The sequence below is a fragment of the Phocoena sinus genome, chromosome 2, assembly GCF_008692025.1.
Source record: "Phocoena sinus isolate mPhoSin1 chromosome 2, mPhoSin1.pri, whole genome shotgun sequence".
NCBI classification, from domain to species: Eukaryota; Metazoa; Chordata; class Mammalia; order Artiodactyla; family Phocoenidae; genus Phocoena; species Phocoena sinus.
Window position 1 is genome coordinate 147,057,077 of NC_045764.1, and position 24,175 is coordinate 147,081,251.

General features: G+C 39.1%; 1 protein-coding gene across 4 annotated transcripts in view; it reads left to right on the forward strand.

Moving 5' to 3' along the window:
- PCNX1 (pecanex 1) overlaps positions 1–24,175 on the forward strand; it is a 173,674-nt gene that overhangs the window by 144,069 nt on the left and 5,430 nt on the right. For all 4 annotated transcript variants that reach the window (XM_032622114.1, XM_032622115.1, XM_032622116.1 and 1 more), the window contains 7 exons: positions 4,817–4,917; positions 5,682–5,832; positions 17,901–18,131; positions 18,978–19,252; positions 20,779–20,984; positions 22,922–23,364; positions 24,025–24,165. In XM_032622114.1, coding sequence (XP_032478005.1) covers positions 4,817–4,917; positions 5,682–5,832; positions 17,901–18,131; positions 18,978–19,252; positions 20,779–20,984; positions 22,922–23,364; positions 24,025–24,165 — 1,548 coding nt within the window. The remainder of the gene's footprint in view (positions 1–4,816; positions 4,918–5,681; positions 5,833–17,900; positions 18,132–18,977; positions 19,253–20,778; positions 20,985–22,921; positions 23,365–24,024; positions 24,166–24,175) is intronic.

Consider the following 24,175-nt stretch of genomic DNA (forward strand, 5'->3'; position numbering starts at 1 on the left):
ATAACCTTGTAAGAGCTCAGGAAAAGGACCAGCAGACAATGTCTGGAAATGGAGGCCCTCAAAGCTAATCTTCTCTTCTTTCAAACACATAACAAGCAGTTTATTTTTTTTCGTAAATGAAATATACTTAGAATGCTTTGCACACTGTTCTCAAATCCTTGGATTTATTTCTTGGCGGGGGAGGGGGAGGTGGGGGGCCGTCGGAGTGACCGTATTATTCTAATAGCCTTTCTCTGGCTTAGACTATATTGGTTACTTTTGTTTGGTTTAACCATCGTCACCTAGGCTAGGAACTCAGTCTACCGACTCAGGAACAGGCTCCATCCTGCCTAACTTTAAGGAATAAATAATCTCTTAGAAATTATTGCTGAGGTCATGGATGTACCTCAAGGAAGTCATCCTCTTAATTGCTAATAAATCATATTCAAAAGGTTTACTTCCAAACTTGGGTATCCCCAGTCTCTTCAGAGAGCTTATTATCACTAGATCAGTCTGGCTTATATTCTACTCTTGTAGTCCCCTCTAGAAGAAAATTGTCAGGAAAATTAAAATAATCCCTTCATTCTCCAGTTCTTTAAATTGAACAAGATTATCCCTACCTCCTTAAAACCATGAATTCTGTTTTCTGAATCACCATTCCCAGAATAACCTCTTCCCAGGGAAGGAAGTTAATTAAACCAGAAAGATTTGCTGACTCCAAATTCTGGTACCCTCACCTGAATGTTAATAAAGTTGCCTCCAGACTTTTTTTCCAGGAATTTCCTTCCAGGATAGTTTTCTAACTTGCATATTACACAGAAATAAAAAAGTCATTCTTTCCTCCTTCTCTTATTATATGTATTCTAGGAGGAAATAATCTTTCATATAATAGCTGTACCTGTCTTCTGAAGAGATTGAAATAATGTTTTTGTAAGTGCAGCCCTGGATTAACTGCATTAAAACTACCTGGAATGCTAAATTGGACAGATTCGTCTCAGCTTGACTTTGCTTCCTGCTTGTTAAATGACAGTACATTTCTTTCACCATTGTTGTTAGTATTAGCAAGAAGTCTTTGTGAGAATTTCTAATGCATTTGAGGATGTGAGACACATGTCTTCTCCAACAGTAACAAAATAGAGCTACCAGGGTTGAACCAATTATTTTTTCTCTCAGTACATTAACGATGTGGCTACGCAGCCTTCTGGCTTGCATTGTTTCTGACAAGTAATAAAGGCGCACCTCAGAGATATTGCAGGTTCTGTTCCAGACCACCACAGTAAAGCGAGTATCACAGTAAAAGCGAGTCAACACGAATTGGTTTTTTTCCCAATTGTAAATGTTATGAAATATACTAAGTGTGCAATAGCATTACGTCTAAAACTGTAACCATGTACATTACTTAATTTCAAAATACATTATTGCTAAAAAAATGCTAGCCATCATCTGAGCCTTCAGTAAATCATAATCTTTTTGCTGGTGGACGGTTTGAAATATTTTGAGAATTACCAAAATGTGACCCAGAGGCATAAAAGTGAGCAAATACCATTGGAAAAAATGGTGCCAATAGACTTGCTCAAAACAACATTGCCACAACTCTTCAAGTTGTAAAAAAACAAAAAAAAAACACAAAAAAACCCCCACAGTATATGCAAAACGTAATAAAACAATGTATGCCTGTATGTACCACATAATGATGTCTTTTTTTGCTGGCTGCTTTTAAGATTTTCTCTTCTTTACTAGTTTTAAGCAATTTACTTATTTATTTGGTTATCCTGGGTCTTAGTTGCTGCACACTGCATCTTCATTGCAACATGCAAACTCTTAGTTGCGGCGTGTGGGACTAGATCCCCTGACTAGGGATCGAACCTGGGCCGCCTGCATTGGGAGCGTGGAGTCTTAGCCATTAGACCACCAGGGAAGTCCCAAGCAGTTTAATTATGATGTACCTTGGTGCTGTCTTCTTAATGTTTCTTGTTCTTGGAGTTCATTGAGCTACTTGAATCCCTAGGTATATATCATTTTCATCAGATTTGGAAATATTTTGGTGATTATTTTTTTCAAATTTTTTTTCCTGTCTTCCTGTTTCCCTTTTCTGGGGAACTCCAGTTAACATTTATATTAGGCTGCCTTAAGTTGTCCTACAGCTCACTGATGCTCTGTATTTTTTTTTTAGTCTTTTTTTGTCTCTGTGTTTAATTTTGCATAGTTTCTGTTATATTTGTTAGATCATTTATTTTTTCTTCTGCGTTGTTTAATATGCCATTAATCTCATGTAGTGTATTTTTTTTATTCTCAGACATTGCATTTTTTTGTATTTTTGAGGTTTAATTTTTGTCTTTAATTTTTTTTTTTGGCTGCTCTGTGGGGCTTTCGGGATCTTAGTTCCCCAATCAGGGATCGAACCCAGGCCCCCAGTGGTGGAAGCGTGGAGTCATAGCCACTGGACCACCAGGGAATTCTTCGTGTCTTTTATACTGATATAAACCTTCCATGTCTCTACTAGCATGCTGTCATTCCTCTATCTTTTTGAACTTATGGAATGCAGTTATAATAACTCTTTTAATGTCCTTGTTGACTAATTCTAACATCTGTGTCATTTCTGGGTCAGTTTTGATTGATTAGTTGATTATTTTTCTAATTGTAGGTCCTATTTACCTGCTAGTTTGCATGCCTGACAATTTTTGATTGGATGCTAGACTTTATGAATTTTACCTTGGTGAGTGCTAGATATTTTTGTATTCCCATAAATATTATTGACCTTATTGTTCTGTGACACAATTAAATTCCTTGGGGACAGTTTGATATTTTCAGGGTTTACTTTTAAGCTTTCTTAGGAGGGACCAAAGCAGCCTTTAGTCTGGGGCTAATTTTTCCCCATTACTGAGACAGTATTCTTTTGAGCACTCTAGCCAATCATAGAATTTTCCATTGTTCCTTTCTGCTTTTTTTCTGATGGTTCTGTTCTCAGCCTTGGACCTTTGCTGTATGTGCTGATCAGTAATCTGCTGGACTCAAGAGGGATCCTCTGCAGATCTCCAGAGCTTGCTCTCTATATGTAGGTCTCTCCTTGGCACTTTGCCCTGCAAACTCTAGCCACCTTGACCTCCCCAGACTCCCAGCTATCTCCTCAACTTGGAGACCTCTAGGCTCTACCTGTGTTCCTCTTCCTTGTACTACAGCCTGGAAACTCTTGTAGGGTTTCCCATTTCTCAGAGATTAGTATCCAATGTCTCAATATATTCTTTTCTTGGTCATTTCAGTTGCAAGGGGTAAATCCAGCCTTCATTACTCTGTCTTGGCCAGTAGCAGAGGCCTGAACTAAATTTAAAATAAAAATTTTTTTGGACTGCCCTGGCGGTCCAGTGGTTAAGACTCTGCACTTCCACTGCAGGGGGGCACGGGTTCAATCTGTGGTCAGGGAACTAAGATTCCCACATGCCACGTGGTGCAGCCAAAAAAAAAATTTTTTTTCCCATCACAAAAGCAATACATTTTCAGTATATAAAGTTGACTGGGTGGGGAAGGGAGGGAGACAGAAAAGAAAGAAAGAAATGTAGGATCTTCTACACAGTTACTATTGTTAACTGAATTACGCAATTAATGGTAATTAACTAACCAAGCTATATTAGTTAGTATCTTAGACAACTGCCCTTTTTTGTTTATAAGTTAATGGTTTATAAAGCCAAATATATATACCATTGGCAAAGTTAGAATAATTAAGCTCATTATCAGCCTAGATCCATGATTCTTCAACTTTAGCATGCATTAGAATCACCTGGAGTGTGATGGGCAGACACCACCTTCAGAATATGACTTCATAGGTCTGAAGTGGCTCAAGAATTTGCATTTCTAATAAGTTCCCAGATGATTCTCATGTTGTGTCCCAAGATTACACTTTGAGAACCACTGCTTTAGATTGTTGCCAGTCATTGAGATGCTACCAAGATTTTCTGTAGTATTATATAAAGTATACCATTTTGCTTGTGCATATATATATATAATTATTGTATTCTATATTTTTAATATATAATATATATGTAATAGTCAATAATCAAGGTATGCAGTTGTTGAAAAATTAAAAGGTTGAGGGAAAGCAGTATTCTACAGATATCAATTTGATTTTCTTTACTATGGTTATAGTCACTAATAGGCTATATAGATAGAATATTGTCTTTTTCAGGAGAGGACAGTATCAGTAATGATGTATATCAACAAGTACTTTGAGATGTTTAGTTAAGATCCTAATACTCTGTAATACAGCCACTTTTTTTTTTAGTATGTTCTAGTATTATTATAAAGTGTTAGATTTTATTTAAAGATTCCAAAGAACCTCCTCATATACATTCACACTTCATTTTATGCTGTTTTGTTAAGTTTCTTTTCATTAGAACTTTTATCTGGAGAGATAGAAAGTATGTACTAGTTGAGCTCCTGAACTTCTCTGATTTATTAAATAGATATCTTCTGACTTGTTGAATACTCATATTCCTTTCTGATAACTAACATTCTTTTGTTTTTCCTTTTTTTAATGAGGTGTAATTGACATAACATTAATTAGTTTCAGGTGTACAACATAATTTTTCCATATTTGTGTATATTGCAAAGTGATAACCACAATAAGTCTAGTTAACATCTTTCACCATACATAGTTACAGAATTATTTTTTCCTTGTGACGAGAACTTTTAAGATCTACTCACTCAGTAATTTTCAAATATGCACTACAGTATTACTAAACTGTAGTCATTGTGCTGTACATTACATCACCATGACTTATTCATTTTATAACTGGAAATTTGTGCCTTTTGACCCTGTCACCCCATTCTTTGTTTTTTAAAGCCACTGGATGTGGACAAAGATTCATCCCTGGTGACTCTTTGTTATGGACTCTGTGTTCTGGGACGGAGAGCTTTGGGGACTGCATCCCACCATATGTCCAGGTAAGGAAAGCATTTCTGTTTTCAGAAAGAGACTGGGAAGCTCTATAACTGAAATCTGAAAAATCTGAAATAGTTTTTAATGGAAGCATTCTGTGCTAATTTATTGCAAATGCCTCTTCGGATATTGTATAGATCTTTTTGCCGAACACAGTGGAGTTCTAAGTGGTTAACAGAACTGGCTTTTAAAATTCACACGTGTGGGCAACTATAGATAATGAGAATTTAATAGACTTAAGACATTTTAAGAAATAATCAACTCATAATGTATGATTGGTCTCTTCCCATATACATCTATTTTTCTAACAATTCATTTCTTTTTATTTTTCCATTTCTCCTTGCAATTTTTGTTCACAGCATTTGTACTGTTAATATAGTGGTACATTAGATTTGGGGACTAAATATAAACTGGATTTCTTGACATATACATCCAATTGAATTAGAATTAAGAAATGCCACATATTTTAAGCTTCTTCTGTGATTCCTACATGTTTTCCATTAGGCCCTCCTTACTTTCTTTTAAGTTACAGTGCCTTTGCCTGTTGCTTATTTTCAGGGACTCACTATTATAGCAGTTCATAAACAAGGGTCCCAGGTCAAACAGGCCCTGTCCCTTGTGATTCTGATTCAGGGGTGCTTACATCAGTTCTTGGCATTTGTATCTTCAAAACACTCCCACATTCTTCTGATGCATAACCAAATGTTAGAATCTGTGTAATGGAAGACCTTTGTTAAAATATGTAAACTTTTATCTCTAATCTTAACAGTAATTTAGAGTCATTCCTCTATGGATTGCATGCCCTATTTAAGGGAGATTTCCGAATTTCTTCAATTCGAGATGAATGGATCTTTGCTGACATGGAATTGCTGAGAAAAGTAGTAGTCCCTGGAATTCGTATGTCCATTAAACTTCATCAGGTAAGAGTAGGGAATTTCTAATGCATTACTGGTGTTTAATGGTACTTCTTCACTTGACTTCCAAATTATGTTCCTTAGGATCCTTTTGAGAAAGACTCTGATTCAAAGCAAAGAAAAATATGATTCATGACATGATATTAAATCTTAGGAGCCTAAACCTGTGTTTCTAACAGTAAATTTGAACGTTAATATTAGAGAGTGACCTGGGCATGAACTTGAGGAAAAAATGCAAGCAGTGATAAACTGGAAATAAATACCTATGGCCCCTGTAATGGTTGCTTTGACTTCACGTGATTGTAATTCATTCCTGTTCTGCGGGTGGACGTAGCTGACTTCTGGTGCAGTGTAACAGCATCTCTGGAGTCTTGTAAGTGCTGCTGTTACTGAACTATGAGCTCCATTCAGCATGTTGTATAGAGTAATAGACGGTTAGGACAGATTCAGCCTTAATTAGATAATCCTAGTAAGGTAATAAAATGAAAATGAGGGCTCCAAAATATATATCTAAAGCCCCGGATCACTTTAAGAATATTTTTTGAAATTAAATACTGGCACTTGCGACTCTAATCATTCCACTTGACAGTAATGATGAGATCTGATGATAGAGAGCACATGACAATATTCATTAAAACACATCTGCTGTGCTCAAATCTGGATGACTCTTTCCACCAAATAAAGGGTGAATTACTCTTCAGATGATTTTACTGTGATCTAAAGTGTTAGAATGGGAAGTTCCCTGGTGGCCCAGTAATAAAGAATCTGCCACCCAATGCAGGGGCCACGGGTTTGATCCCTGGTCAGGGAACTAAGATCCCACATGCTGCGGGACAGCTGAGCCCACGTGCCACAACTACTGAGCTTGCGCGCCACAAACTACACAGCCCACATGTTGTGGAGTCCACGCACCACAACTAGAGAGAGAAAACCCACGCACCACAACTAGAGAGAGAAAACCCACACACCACAACGAAAGATCCTGCATGTCTCAGTGAAGACTCCGCATGCCACAGCTAAGACCCGACACAGCCAAAAAATAAAATAAAATAAGGTAAAACATGTTGCAATGAAGTTAACACCCCACATTATTTAGGAGCATTACTGATAACGGTTATAGTATTTGAAAATCTCTGTGAAAAGAATACTATTTTGAGGATGATGGGGAAAATGTACAATAGGGATCAAATAGAATTGTCCATCTTCAGGCTAGCTTTAGAGTTTCAAGACAAAATTCAATGTACTGAAAAGAAAAAGATAATGACTTCATATTAAAATATTTTTAAAACTTCAGAATTTCTCAAAAGGTATTGTGTGTCTCCTACATAAGAAATACTCTTTTATGTAGCATGACTAACTGTTAATTCTGAACATTATGACAGATATTTTATCTCCATCTGGGAGAGAGGAGCTGAGGCACAGGCTCTCTGTATTTTCTGATCCTTCTGTGTCTGTCCCTATCTCTCCCTACGAGTGCTATTGCCTGTTGCTCCCAGTACATTTCCTCACATGTGTTTTTAGCCTGTGACAGTGGTTCTCCACCTTATAATCAGGCCCAACACAGTTGGGTATAGCACACTGTCATCATTAGCCATGACAGACAGCAACAGTGACAAACAGAGAGGGTAAGGAGGTGGACTCAGGAACTGGGGGCCATGGAGGGCTGGGGGAGGGGAGGAGATGAGAACACAGATGCAACCTGGAGAAGTTCTGTGATTCACATACACCTTTGAGAAGGGCGAGATTGACCTGTAAAGTAACAAGCAACAGCCATTCACTGCACATCACTTTGACCAGATGATGGGTTGCCAGTGAGGGACTCTCTGGCCAGGAAAAGATAGATGTGTCAGTCAGTACTGGTCATCTCCAAAGTTCATATGTACTCATGAAAATCCACAGAAGGCTTATATGTTAAAGGATTAGTACACGCTTGGCATATGACGCAGCAACTCCACTCCTGTGTATTTACCCAAGAGAATGAAAGTGTATGGCCATGCAAAGACTTACACACAAGTGTGCATAGCCATTCTATAGCCCCAGACAGCAAACTCCAATGTTCATCAACAGATAGAATGTTACGTAGCAATAAAAAGAAATGATCTACTGTGACATGCCACAACAAGAATGAATCTCAAACATTATGCAGAGTAAGAGAAGCCAAACATAAAAAGAGTACATATTTTAGGAACCAAGATGGTGGAGTAGAAGGATGTGCTCTCACTCCCTCTTGTGAGAACACTAGAATCACAACTAGCTGCTGGACAGTCATCAACAGAAAGACAACTGGAACTCACCAAAAAAGATACCCCACATCCAAAGACAAAGGAGAAGGCACAATGAGACGGTAGGAGGGGCGCAATCACAGTAAAATCAAATCCCATAACTGCTGAGTGGGTGACTCACAGACTGGAGAACACTTATACCACAGAAGTCCACCCACTGGAGTGAAGGTTCTGAGCCCCACGTCAGGATCCCAAACTGGGGGTCCAGCAACAGGAGGAGGAATTCCTAGAGAATCAGACTTTGAAGGCTAGTGGGATTTGATTACAGGACTTTGACAGGACTGGGGGAAACAGAGACTCCACTCTTGGAGGGCACACACAAAGTAGTGTGTGCATCAGGACCCAGGGGAAGGAGCAGTGACTGCAGGGGAGATCAAACCAGACTTGCCTGCTAGTGTTAGAGGGTCTGCTACAGATGCGAGTGGTGACTGTGGCTCACTGTGGGGACAAGGACACTGGCAGCAGAAGTTCTAGGAAGTACTCCTTGGCGTGAGCCCTCCCAGAGTCGGCCATTAGCCCCACCAAAGAGCCCAGGTAGGCTCCAGTGTTGGGTTGCCTCAGGCCAAACAATTAACAGGGAGGGAACCCAGCCCCATCCATCAGCAGTCAAGCAGATTAAAGTTTTACTGAGCTCTGCCCACCAGAGCAACAGCCAGCTCTACCCACCACCAGTCCCTCCCATCAGGAAACTTGCATAAGCCTCTTAGATAGCCTCATCCACCAGAGGGAAGACAGCAGAAGCAAGAAAAACTACAATCCTGTAGCCTGTGGAACAAAAACCACATTCACAGAAAGATAGACAAGATGAAAAGGCAGAGGGCTATGTACCAGATGAAGGAACAAGATACAACCCCAGAAAAACAACTAAGTGAAGCGGAGATAGGCAACCTTCCAGAAAAAGAATTCAGAATAATGATAGTGAAGATGATCCAGGACCTCAGAAATAGAATGGAGTCAGAGATCGAGAAGATGCAATAAATGTTTAACAAAGACCTAGAAGAATTAAAGAACAAACACCTAGAAGAAATAAAGAACAAACAGAGATAAACAATACAATAACTGAAATGAAAAATACACTAGAAGGAATCAATAGCAGAATAACTGAGGCAGAAGAACGGATAAATGACCTGGAAGACAGAATGGTGGAATTCACTGCTGTGGAACAGAATACAGAAAAAAGGATGAAAAAAATGAAGACAGCCTAAGAGACCTCTGGGACAACCTTAAATGCAACAACATTCGCATTATAGGGGTCCCAGAAGGGGAAGAGAGAGAGAAAGGACGTGAGAAAATGTTTGAAGAGATTATAGTCGAACACTTCCCTAATATGGGCAAGGAAGGAGCCACCTGAGTCCAGAAAGCGCAGAGAGCCCCATACAGGATAAACCCAAGGAGAAACACGCCGAGACACATAGTAATCAAACTGGCAAAAATTAAAGACAAAGAAAAATTATTAAAAGCAGCAAGGGAAAAACGACAAATAACATACAAGGGAACTCCCGTAAGGTTAACAGCTGATTTCTCAGCAGAAATTCTGCAAGCCAGAAGGGAGTGGCATGATATACTTAAAGTGATGAAAGGGAAGAACCTACAACCAAGATTACTCTACCCAGCAAGGATCTCATCCAGATTCGATGGAGAAATCAAAAGCTTTACAGACAAGCAAAAGCTAAGAGAATTCAGCACCACCAAACCAGCTCTAGAACAAATGCTAAAGGAACTTCTCTAAGTGGGAAACACAAGAGAAGAAAAGGACCTACAAAAACAAACCCAAAACAATTAAGAAAATGGTCATAGGAACATACATATCGATAATTACCTTAAACGTGAAGTGCTCCAACCAGGAGACACAGGCTTGCTGAATGGATACAAAAACAAGACCCATCTATATGCTGTCTACAAGAGACCAAATTCAGATCTAGGGACACAGACCTAGGGACTGAAAGTGAGGGGATGGAAAAAGATATTCCATGCAAATGGAAATCAAAAGAAAGCTGGAGTAGCAATACTCACATCAGATAAAATAGACTTTAAAATAAAGAATGTTACAAGAGACAAGGAAGGACACTACATAATGATCAAGGGATCAATCCAAGAAGAAGATATAACAATTATATATGCACCCAACATAGGAGCACCTCAATACATAACACAGCTGCTAACAGCTATAGAAGAGGAAATCGACAGTAACACAATGATAGTGGAGGACTTTAACACCTCACTTACACCAATGGACAGATCATCCAAAATGAAAATAAATAAGGAAACAGAAGCTTTAAATGACACAATAGACCAGATAGATTTAATTGATATTTATAGGACATTCCATCCAAAAACAGCAGATTACACTTTCTTCTCAAGTGCGCACAGAACATTCTCCAGGATAGATCACATCTTGGGTCACAAATCAAGCCACAGTAAATTTAAGAAAATTGAAGTCATATCAGGCATCTTCTCTGACCACAACGCTATGAGATAGAAATGAATTGCATGGAAAAAAACATAAAAAACACAAATATATAGAGGCTAAACAATACGGTACTAAATAACCAAGAGATCACTGAAGAAAGCAAAGAGGAAATCAGAAAATACCTAGAGACAAATGACAATGAAAACACGAAGATCCAAAACCTATGGGATGCAGCAAAAGCAGTTCTAAGAGGGAAGTTTATAGCTATACAAGCCTACCTCAAGAAAAAAGAAAAATCTCAAACAATCTAACCTTACACCTAAAGGAACTAGAGAAAGAAGAACAAACAAAACCCAAAGTTAGCAGAAGGAAAGAAATCATAAAGATCAGATCAGAAATAAATGAAATAGAAACAAAAAACAGTAGCAAAGATCAATAAAACTAAAAGCTGGTTCTTTGAGAAGATAAAATTGATAAACCATTAGGCAGACTCATCAAGAAGAAGAGGGAGAGGACTCAAATCAATAAAATTAGAAATGAAAAAGGAGAAATTACAGCAGACACTGCAGACATACAAAGCATCCTAAGAGACTACTACAAGCAACTCTATGCCAGTAAAATGGACAACCTGGAAGAAATGGACAAATTCTTAGAAAGGTGTAACCTTCCAAGACTGAACCAGGAAGAAATAGAAAATATGAACAGACCAATCACAAGTAATGAAATTGAAACTGTGATTAAAAATCTTCCAACAAACAAAGGTCCGGGACCAGATGGCTTCACAGGTGAATTCTGTGAAACATTTAGAGAAGAACTAACACCCATCCTTCTCAAACTCTTCCAAAAAATTGCAGAGGAAGGAACACTACCAAACTCATTCTATGAGGCCACCATCACCCCGATACCAAAACCAGACAAAGATACTACAAAAAAAGAAAATTACAGACCAATATCACTGATGAATATAGATGCAAAAATCCTCAACAAAATACTAGCAAACAGAATCCAACAACACATTAAAAGGATCATACACCACGATCAAGTGGGATTTATCCCAGGGATGCAAGGGTTCTTCGATATACGTAAATCTATCAACGTGATACACCATATTAACAAATTGAAGAATAAAAACCATATGATCATCTCAATAGATGCAGAAAAACCTTTGACAAAATTCAACACCCATTTATGATAAAAACTCTCCAGAGAGTGCGCATAGGAGGAACCTACCTCAACATAATAAAGGCCATATACGACAAACCCACAGTAAACATCATTCTCAATGGTGAAAAACTGAAACATTTCATAAGATCAGGAACAAGACAAAGATGTCCACTCTCAGCACTATTATTCAACATAGTTTTGGAAGTCCCAGCCACGGCAATCAGAGAAGAACAAGAACTAAAAGTAATCCAAATCAGAAAAGAAGAAGTAAACCTGTCACTGTTTGCAGATGACATGATACTGTACATAGAGAATCCTAAAGATGCCACCAGAAAACTACTGGGGCTAATCAATGAATTTGGTAAAGTTGCAGCATCCAAAATAAATGCACAGAAATCTCTTGCATTCCTATACACTAATGATGAAAAATATGAATTAGGAAACACTCCCATTTACTATTGCAACAAAAAGAATAAAATACCTAGGAATAAACCTACCTAGGGAGACAAATGACCTGTATGCAGAAAACTATAAGACACCGATGAAAGAAACTAAAGATGATACCAACAGATGGAGAGATATGCCATGTTTTTGGATTGGAAGCATCAATATTGTGAAAATGACTATACTACCCAAAGCAATTTACAGATTCAGTGCAATCCCTATCAAATTACCAATGGCATTTTTTACAGAACTAGAACAAAAAATCTTAAAATATTTATGGAGACACAAAAGACCCCGAATAGCCAAAGCAGTCTTGAGGGAGAAAAACGGAGCTGGAGGAATCAGAATCCCTGACTTCAGACTATACTACAAAGCTACAGTAATCAAGACAATATGGTACTGGCAGAAAAACAGAAACATATATCAGTGGAACAAGATAGAAAGGCCAGAGATAAACCCTCGCACCTATGGTCAGCTAATCTATGACAAAGGAGGCAAGGGTGTACAATGGAGAAAAGACAGTCTCTTCAATAAGTGGTGCTGGGAAAACTGGACTGCTACATGTAAAGGAATGAAATTAGAACACTCCCTAACACCATACACAAAAATAAACTCAAAATGAATTAGAGACCTAAATGTAAGACTGGACACTATAAAACTCTTAGAGGAAGACATAGGAAGAACACTCATTGACATAAATCACAGCAAGATCTTTTTTGATCCACCTTCTAGAGTAATGGAAATAAACAAATGGGACCTAATGAAACTTCAAAGCTTTTGCACAGCAAAGGAAACCATGAACAAGGTGAAAAGACAGCTCTCAGAATGGGAGAAAATATTTGCAAACGAATCAATGGACAAAGGATTAATCTCCAATATATATAAACAGCTCATGCAGCTCAATATTAAAAAAACAACCCAATCCAAAAATGGGCAGAAGACCTAAATAGACATTTCTCCAACGAAGACATACCGATGGCCAAGAAGCACATGAAAAGCTGCTCAACATAATTATTAGAGAAATGCAAATCAAAAGTACAGTGAGGTACAACCCTCACACCAGTTAGAATGGGTATCATCAGAAAATCTACAAACAACAAATGTTGGAGAAGGTGTGGAGTAAAGGGAACCCTCTTGCACTGTTGTTGGGAATGTAAATTGGTACAGCCACTATGGAGAACAGTATGGAGGTTCCTTAAAAAACTAAAAATAGAATTACCATATGATCGAGCAGTCCCACTACTGGGCATATACCCAGAGAAAACCATAATTCAAGAAGACACACGCACCCCAATGTTCATTGCAGCACTATTTACAATAACCAGGTCATGGAAGCAACCTAAATGCCCATCGACAGACAAATGGATAAAGAAGATGTGGTACGTATATACAATGGAATATCAGCCATAGAAGGAATGAAATTGGGTCATTTGTAGAGACGTTGATGGATCTGGAGACTGTCATACAGAGTGAAGTATGTCAGAAAGAGAAAAACAAATGTCATGTATTAAATATACAAATGTCATGTATAAATGTCATGCATATATGTGGAACCTAGAAAAATGGTACAGATGAACCGGTTTGCAGGGCAGAAATTGAGGCACAGATGTAGAGAACAAACATATGGACACCAAGGGGGAAAGCAGCCAGGGGTGGGGGTGGTGGTGTGATAAATTGGGAGATTGGGATTGACATGTATACACTGATGTTTATAAAATTGATGACTAATAAGGACCTGCTGTATAAAAAAATTAAATTAAAAAAATATTTTTAAGTACATATTGTATTATTTTATTTATATAAAATTTAAAACAGGCCCAACTAACCTCTAGTGACAGAAGGCAGATCAGTGCTTGTTTGGGATGTAGAGATTGAATACCAAAAGGCAGGAGGGAACTTTGGGATGATGGAAATGTTCTATATCTAGATTATAGCAGTGATTACATGAGTTTGCACATTTGTCAAAACGCATTTCACTGTACTCTTAAAATGGGTGCAGTTTGTTGTGTGTAAATTATACGTCAACCTGATTTTTTAAAAAAGATCCTGTTCCCAGAGAGCTAAAAATACGAAATTTGTAATAACTTTTGTTTCAGACACAGTCTTTGATAGGGTGCTTTTAGCGATTTCATAGATTTTTTTTAACTTTTGCTTTTTTCCTTTACAGTTCTTTTTTAATTTTTTAATTCTCCAATCTAATGTGTTATATGTTTTTTACTTTAGAAATTGAAACTGTTATCTGTGTAATATTTAATTTTACAGTGTCCTATAGTGTGTCAGTGCTCTCATACACATTATATCACCCACAACCCAGAAAATTATTTTAATCCCCGTTTTATAGATGAAGATTAATCAAAACTCAGAGAAATTACGCAAATTGCCCTTTTCCTGTGTTCTCTCTTGTCCTCTATTTAATCATTTTGTAAAACAGCATATTTCCTTATTTTTTTCTCTTTCTCTAGTCTCTTTAAGGATTTACCTAGTTGTTAGAAGTAAAATAAACCAATTAAAGTCTAGCTTGGTTTACAAGAGATATGTAATGAAAATCTTACAATCTGTGATCTCCTTGAGGACAAGGACAATATTAATCTCTATGTCTATGTCCTCCTTGCTTAGCACAGTGCTTGGTGCCCTGTGAATGTTTGCTACATGAGTTTCATTGTTTTCGAAAAATAATATTTCCTGTGCCTCTGCTCATAACTTCTCAAGTTATGAGAAGTTTCTAAAATGCTTTTGAAATCTTTTCCTAGATTTGGAAACATTATCTCTTTTTATTTATTTGAAAACTAATGAAAAACATTGAAAAGTAAACATCTCCCAAGAGTAAGCACCTTCCGTCATCCCATACCATCATACAACAGCCCCACAAAGAAGTCACTGCCAATAATTTGACTCCTATCTTTTCTGACTTCCCCAAGTTCACGCAGACATTTCCAACTATATGTATAAATATTTTCCTTTTTAAAAATGTAATCGTGCTATAGAAATTGATCTGGAGTGCAAGCTTTTTTCCCATTTAGTTTACCATGGACACCTAAGTTAGCACATATAGAGGCACACCACATTCTTTAATGACTGTAGTATTCCAGAGTATAATTTTTACTCCATTTATTAAGCTATCTCACTATTCATGGACATTCTGATTGTTTCCATTTTTTTTTAAATAAAATTATTTATTTATTTTTGGCTGTGTTGGGTCTTCGTTGCTGTGCGTGGGCTTTCTCTGGTTGCGGTGAGCAGGGGCTACTCTTTGTTGTGGCATGCAGGCTTCTCGTTGCGGTGGCTTCTCTGGTTGCGGAGCATGGGCTCTAGGCATGCGGGCTTCAGTAGTTGTGGCACCCAGGCTCAGTAGTTGTGGCTCGTGGGCTTTAGATCGCAGGCTCAGTAGTTGTGGCTCACGGACTTAGTTGCTCAGCGGCATGTGAGATCTTCCCGGTCCAGGGATCGAACCCATGTCCCCTGCATTGGCAGGTGTATTCTTAACCACTGAGCCACCAGGGAAGTCCCTGTTTCAAATATTTTTTTTTTTTTTTTTTTTGCGGTATGTGGGCCTCTCACTGTTGTGGCCTCTCCCGTTGCGGAGCACAGGCTCCAGACGCGCAGGCTCAGCAGCCGTGGCTCACAGGCCTAGCCGCTCCGCGGCATGTGGGATCTTCCCAGACTGGGGCACGAACCCATGTCCCCTGCATCGGCAGGCGGACTCTCAACCACTGTGCCACCAGGGAAGCCCTGTTTCAAATATTTTATCAGTAAAACAGTGCTGAATGATGTACATAGAAGTTTACGTATTCATTCAACTATTTTAAGCCCAGTGAGAAGAAATATTTGGGCAAGACTAAGCATTCTCCACTTTTGGCATGCCTAATGATTTCCAACTTTGTTTCCGTTTTATTAAGAATGTGATTATTGCCTGTCTCTGTATGTTTATTTTCCATTCAAATAATGGTACAAATACCACTATCCAAGGATGTCATTCCTTCCCTAATTGAACAGCTTGATGAAAGAGAGCACATCTTATGGCATCTAGCTATCTGCTGGTGTAGGAAAGTGAACTCAGTATTTAAAAGAAAGATTAACATGGTTGCTGGTGTGTGAGGAACAGAAGTCAAGAGCCATCCATCAGTATTTTAAGTAGTAAATTCTCTGAGGGCATGTTCACTAGAAGCAGAGTCAGAGTCCAGGATTCTCGTGCAAGAGACTAATTGAGGGGATGCCCTCAGGACAGTCTGTGAGGAAATGATGGAAGCAGGAAAGAGCAAGGGAAGAAGCTAAGCAGAAGTGTCTTTCAGCTGAGCTCTAGCCTCCCCTGGTCTCCAGAGGGAGCTCTGGAGTGTGAATGTCACCCAGAGTTCCATTTTGTACCTTGCACCTCCACAGCCAAGCGGGGAATAATCCTCTCCTGGCATTTCCTACCCAGGCAGCTCCATTAGCTGAAGGCAGTTCGTAGAAAACGGAACAGCTGTGAGTTGTTACGAGCCAAGCTCAAAGCAGTGGAGCGAGGAGTGCACCAGCCTTATAAAAAGTCTGGAGAGGCACTAGTAGGTCGTCTTGCCTGGAGTCCTTTCCCTTCCCCCACGGTGCCATCTCCATCCACTGAAAAGTGTACTCATTCTTCAAGATCCAGCCCAGCCCCAGACCACCTGCACTGTGTAGCTTTCCCTAATCACAGCAACTGGATTTGAAAGGTGTTTCAGATCCTTTTATATCCTTTTATAATTGTAGATTTTTAAAAATCAGAATGAAAAAATACTCTAAAAAATGTGTTCAAGTCCTGGCATTACAATCATATACTAATTTTCTAAACCTAGGAAGCAGTTAAGCCTCTTTGAGCTTCAGTTTTGATATTTGTAAAATTCTGGTATTACCTGCTCAACCTACTTCACCAGGTTGTTGTAAGAGTGAGATGAAATCTTGTATCGGAGAACTTCTTACATTATGTACCCACGTGTACAGTGAAGACTTCCCTTAGTCTCATGTAGATGAACCCCCAGACTTGGAAGTGCATTCTTGGGGACATCGGCTTCTTGCTGTCACTGTCTGTCCTCCAGATAGCACATACTGCAGTCAGTTGGCTTGAGCACAAATGAGTCACTTTACCTGGATGTAAAAATTTATCAAGGCAGCCAATATAATATTTATGTTTCCTTAATAACACACCATTTCAGAAATTCTGATTTGTGTTATGATTATTTTGGATTTATATCCTGTATCCCCTGTTAATTTTTAGGTTTCTGAATGGGAAACACATTTCATATACTCCTTTGTTTCATCCATGCTACCTGCCACGTAGTCTTGCATGTGGTAGATATTAAATAACGACTTGTCAAATAAGGCCGAGAGGTTTTTTAGGGAAGACTTTACTAGCTTCTTCAGGGCTAGGACCCTTAATTTGTCCTCAGAGCTCATAGTTTTGAGCCTTATCTTAACTAAATGAGAGGCAGGATAAAATGGTTTATTATAATCATTCTAGAGATGTGGCTTTAAGTGAAAAGCACCTAGTTAAAAAGAAACACGACCTTTTATGTAGTTTTAGCCTCCCTTAACTGATAACAGTGAGATAATCCTTTAACAGAAAAATAAATGAAGATATGAAACCCGACTTGAATAATTTATCTCTAATAATATTAACATGTGCTGAAATGAAATATATAAACTAGCTTTTTAAGACTTTTAATTTAGTAACTGATTTAGTAATTTCAGAAGCTTTCATCATCCTGGAAGTCATTCTCTTCTTTTCCTAAAATTGTAGGTGTATTTTTTATCTCTGTGTATAGGACCATTTCACTTCTCCGGATGAGTACGATGACCCCACTGTGCTCTATGAAGCCATTGTGTCTCATGAGAAGAACCTCGTCATAGCCCACGAAGGGGACCCTGCGTGGCGGAGTGCAGTCCTCGCCAACTCACCCTCCCTGCTTGCTCTGCGGCACGTCATGGATGATGGCACCAACGAGTACAAGATCATCATGCTCAACAGACGCTACCTTAGCTTCAGGGTCATTAAAGTAAGGTTCGGAGGCACTTGTTTGCCTCTGAAAACAATGGAACTTAGATAACTGTATCCAAACTTTTAAAAAGTAATTGAAACTCTTTTATAGAAAACAAAAATAATGACCATACTGCATTAACATTTATTGTTTTTGAGCTCTTAATTTGTTTTGTCAGTAATTTACTCTGTCCTCTGAAATTTTTTCTTGTGCCATAAAGCCTTAAATTTTTTGCTTATTTCTCCCTGGGCAGTCTCTTGCCTGTTACATGTGCTCTTCGGGCAGCATCTCTTCCTCAAATGTCAGCAGTGTGTTGCTAACAAGATGTGATTCCTAGGTTGCAAAATAACACTACAGCTGTACTTCACAGTAGCTAACTGTAAATGGTCCACTCTTACGTGCTTTTTTGTTTTGTTGTTTTTTTAGGCATCTCAGGGCTTTAGGAGGCTTAATCTCTGACATTTTATTTTGATAGTTTGTAATGTTTTTTCTTCATTTAATCAGCCCCCAAAATCACAAACATCCTTCCAACTCTAAATATTTGTTACCTCTCATTTCTATCAAAAATATTTATTATCTTAGTTACAAAATTCAGTGCTTCACCAATTTAGAAAACTAAATGGACTACATTTTACTTGGTATTTTTACAAGACAGCAGAGGGAAGAGCTCTGTAGGTGTTTAATAGCCTAATGACGGTGGAAAATGGTTAAGTCCTGTTCAGATGTGACCTGCTTATATTTGTTTCCTGCTTTTCACAGTTGGTTATCGTAATGTCTTTTATGTCCCTCCCATTTCCACTCTTCTGTTTATATAAATTTTATTCTTGGCCCCTTAACCTAATTCCCATGTGTCCTGGTTTTCAGGTGAATAAGGAGTGTGTCCGAGGCCTTTGGGCAGGGCAACAGCAGGAGCTTGTTTTCCTACGTAACCGTAACCCGGAGAGAGGTAGCATCCAGAATGCCAAGCAAGCTCTGAGGAACATGATAAACTCATCTTGTGACCAGCCTATTGGCTACCCGATCTTCGTCTCACCCCTGACAACTTCTTACTCTGACAGCCATGAACAGCTTAAAGAAATTCTTGGGGGACCTATCAGCTTGGGAAATATCAGAAACTTCGTAGTGTCAACCTGGCACAGGTGAGCCCTAGGACTGCCTTTTCCAGTGGTGGTGTGACCTGACCCGCTTAATCTAGGCAGTGTGTGTTAGCACCACCTGGAAGGATTGTAGGAAAAGTACAGATGCCACGGTACAATAAAAACCTGTTATACCTGAGCTTCATGAAGTAGAATCTGAGCATTTGTATCTTCAGGCTCTTATTAAGTAAATCTAATGTACAGTAGTCTGGTCAGGAACCACTGCTCTAGCATTTAGTAGAATCTTGGATAATTCCCTCCTTTTAGTTTTTTAAACTCTCTATTGCAGCTTATTGCCACTACTAGAATGTGTGGGTCAACAAACAGGGCAAATGAGAAATAAATAAAAGAAACTGGTGCAAGTCGATTACATTCTTTTTGTATTCCGTTCCAGCAGTAGGGGGAGCGTGCTGTCCATGTTGAAACTCCTCCTTGTGAGATGCAGAGACACTGCTGCCATTTTAACAGTTAGTCAGCACTCACATCTCAAATATTTAGTGTCTTCAAGTATGCACATGAATTTTTGTCCTCTGCCTTTTGTGTGGTAAATTATGATATATGGTGCAGGAACATCATAATTTGATGGATGGCAAAGAAAAATCTCAGGTTAAGAGTTGTTCAGATCCTTAAATATCAAAACTTAATCCAAAACAAGACTAGAGCAACAAACTCAGAAATAGGTGTTTTAAAATTCTTCCAGGAATACCCAGCATTAAAGAGTAAAATTTCACCATTTTAACGTCTACCCCTATTCAAACAGAGGGAAGAATACAAACCAGGGTAGTGTTCAAAGAAGTTTTCTTTTCAAAAAATAACGTGTTGTGCTGGAATTGCCTTGTTTGCCCAGGACTGAGTGGTTTTCTGGGATGCAGGATTTTCAGTGCCAAACTGAGACAGCTGTGGGCAAGCCAGGAGAGTTGGTCACCCTACGTTTTAAAAAAGAGAAGAGGGCTTCCCTGGTGGCGCAGTGGTTGAGAGTCCACCTGCCGATGCAGGGGACGCGGGTTCGTGCCCCGGTCCGGGAGGATCCCACATGCCGCTGAGCGGCTGGGCCCGTGAGCCATGGCCGCTGAGCCTGCGCGTCCGGAGCCTGTGCTCCACAACGGGAGAGGCCCGTGTACCGCAAAAAAATAAAAAAATTAAAATAAGAGAAGAAAAATTATTACAGCAGTTCTCTTCAGGTGTGCTACAGAATAAATTAGGTTTAATTTAAATCAATTAGGTATTCGTGGGTTGTATACAGTGACAAGGATACTATTTCCAGCTGAGATCTTAATGGAACAACTTGTTATGTGCAGTTCTTTGTTATGGTGTAGAAAAGATGATAGAGTGTAGTGTAAAAGTGAAGTTGATTAGAAGAACGGAGGCAGTGAGTATGAGGGAGATACGCAAACATCATAGACTCTTTTGCTTCTTAATGTTGATTGCCCCATGAAGATTTCCAAAGGTTAGCATTAAATGTTCGGAATACAGTACCTATCTTGAAGTGATCTTGGGACCATGCCTCCTACTCCGGTGTTTGTTCCTAGGTTAAGGAAAGGTTGTGGAGCTGGCTGTAACAGTGGTGGCAATATTGAAGATTCTGATGCTGGAGGTGGAGCCTTTTGCACTAGTAACAGTGCGACAACTGCCAATGATCCCCACAGCAGTGCATCCCAAGGAAGCACTGGAAACCCAGGCCAGGGACCGGGAGCAGGACTCCATCCGCCTGTCACATCTTACCCTCCAGCACTAGGTAATGTGAAACAGAATTATGTGTGTAATGTTAGCCTCTCAACTGTGGGGTTCAGGTAGTATGTGTGTATAAAGAGGGTGACATATTACCTACTTGGAAATATATAAATAGAATGTTTTGTTTGATTCCCAATAGGTCGTTATCCTACTTGTTTATGTTAATCATTTAATATATATAAATATACACCATTTGAAATAGCATTTCTTTGAAAGTATCATTTTTAAAGGCCAATAATAGTTAACTAATATAATTTACTTCTCTCCTGTTGAACGATTTGGTTTCTTCTGAGTGTTGTAATAATCTTTGTATATAAATCTTTGTAATCACTTATTATTTTCTTAGGCTGGAAACTTTAAAAATGGAATCAAGTCAAAGTTTATGAGAATATTTAAGACATGATACATAATGCCAAAAATCTTTCCAGAATTCTTTTTTATTTCTTTTACACCAATTGGTACTCTGACCAGTCGTCTAGAGGAATGACCAGCTTTGAGTATCATTGTTTCCACCTCTGCTGCCTGCTCTCTCAGAGAGACAGGAGAAGGGGGGTGGTCTTTAGTTGCATACTTTTAATTTGCATTGCTCTAATAATACCTGAGGTTGGAAACTTTTAAATGAGTTTATCAGATCTTCTTTCTGAAGTACATGTTAAGTCTCTTGCCCCTTTTTCCACTTGGTTATCTTTTTCTTATTTGTATATTTTGGATTGGAACTCTTGGTCAGTTTTCTGTACCACAGACATCTTTTTCCATTCTGTCTCTTGGCTTTCCCTTCTCTTTCTGTGAAGAGTGGCTTGCCTTTTTTTGTTAAGTTCTTAATTTTTGTGTAGAGCAATTTACTGATCTTTTCCTTTTGATTAATACTTTTTGTATCCTATTTAAGAAATTTTTACTTATCCCAAAGGAAGCTATTCTTTTACTAATTTGCCTTCTACATGAGAGCTGTAATCCACCTGGCATGCAGCAGGACTCAGATCTTACCTGTTCCTGGATGGCTGGTCGGTTGATCCAGCACTGTCCTTTCCCCCTCTGTTTTGCATGGATCAGATGAAGTTTTAAAACATTTACTTAAAATGATTCAAAAAAATGTAATGGCACTGGAATTGTTAAGACTCTAAATAGGTGTGTGATCGACATTTTGTTATGTTCTTTTTTAACTTCTGAGTGAAAACCTAAAACTGCCAGTGTGCTTCTTTAAATACACCTTTTACTTTTAACATTGATTAGCTCTTTTTATTTTCAGATTAAAAAGTACATGTAGTTATTTTTCGATATAATTAATAATAATTTTCTAATAATCTTCACATCACTCTTCACAAATCTGAAGAATCCTATCGAGCCATTAGAAAAAAGGACACAGAATAACCTGCTATTTAGTATCACTGATCATTCATATTCAGTAGTGATCCCTCAATGCACACGCACGTTACAGTGTGCCATCACTGTGCCTCTGTGGGTGGCATAGCTTGTCATTGGGATGGATTGAAAGGGCATTAATACTGTATTTTGAGAAATAGTTACAGAGCTTGCCACATAGTAGATCCTTAATAAATATTTCTCACTGTCTCATTTCTATGAGATATTCATGTATTCTGAAATATTTCAGTGAAAGCAATTTTAGGATTTATCTCAACCTAAATACCTGCTATTTCCTATAAATTATTTAATTGTATTTTTTTATGCCCCAGAATTTGAATTTTAAAAAGCTTCAGCAAATAGAAATTATGTTACAAAAACCACACAAGAAAATAGATCTCAGATATTTATTTCTTTTTGGCAACTTTAAAAGTTTTAGGTATAAATATTAAGTTCAGTAAATTCACCAACTAATTTAAGGTGCGAGGCTTAAGGGAGAAAGTCTTAGAAACTACTGAAGAAGCAGTTGTGTTTGGGTCGTCCCACTGAGAAGGAGCGCTGCTGTTGTTTCTCCCTCCCCAGCCGCTAGCCACAGCTCTCACTCCGTGCAGTCCAGCCTGGTCCGGCAGTCCCCTGCCCGGGCCTCTGTAGCCAGCCAGTCGTCATACTGCTATAGCAGCCGGCACTCATCTCTCCGGATGTCCACCACGGGATTTGTGCCTTGTCGGCGCTCTTCCACCAGCCAGATATCACTTCGCAACTTACCGTCATCCATCCAGTCCCGCCTCTCTGTGGTGAACCAGATGGAACCCTCCAGTCAGAGCGGCCCGGCCTGTGTGCAGCATGGCCTGCCTTCCTCTAGCAGCTCCAGCCAAAGCATCCCAGCCTGCAAGCATCACACCCTCGTGGGCTTTCTTGGGACAGACGGCGGTCAGAGCAGTGCCGCTGATACACAGCCCGGCAACACCTTAAGTCCTGCCAATAATTCCCATGCCAAAAAGGGGGAGGTGATTTACAGAGTCCAGGTGAGTAAGCCCACGGTTCTTCTTGCACTGTTTCTCTTACTCGTTTGTTTTTATTTCTTGTTCTTTTGAGTGAAGGACTCTTGTGAAGACACACCTTATATTGCTTAGTTTGAAGACTAGAACAGTTTTGAATGTTGAAAAAATGTTTCTGCCAGTATAAAAACTGAAAGCAAGGGCTTCCCTGGTGGCGCAGTGGTTGGGAGTCCGCCTGCCGATGCAGGGGACACGGGTTCGTGCCCCGGTCTGGGAAGATCCCACATGCCACGGAGTGGCTGGGCCCGTGAGCCATGGCCGCTGAGCCTGTGCGTCCAGAGCCTGTGCTCCGCAACGGGAGAGGCCACAACAGTGAGAGGCCCGCGTACCCAAAAAAAAAAAAAAAAAAAAAAAAACTGAAAGCAAGCAGTTTTTCACTGGTGGTATTTGTTCCCTCTTCAGCCATGGTTATGTGACCATTGCAGTTAAGGTCTCCTAGGAGGCTAAAAGGAGTTCAGGTAGCTCTTTAGGTGGTTTTTTATTCCGTTATAGTCAGTGGAGAATTTGAGACACTGTGAAAGAAATTCTGTTTGGGATTATATAATTATTTGTCATCGAGGGGAATATGAATTTTTGAATTCATTCATTCATTTTTGAATGAATGATCCATATTTATTTATACTGCAGATTGTGGATCCCAGTCAGATTCTGGATGGGATCAACCTGTCAAAAAGGAAAGAGCTGCAGTGGCCTGATGAGGGTATTCGGTTAAAAGCTGGGCGAAACAGCTGGAAAGACTGGAGTCCCCAGGAGGGCATGGAAGGCCACGTAAGTTCTC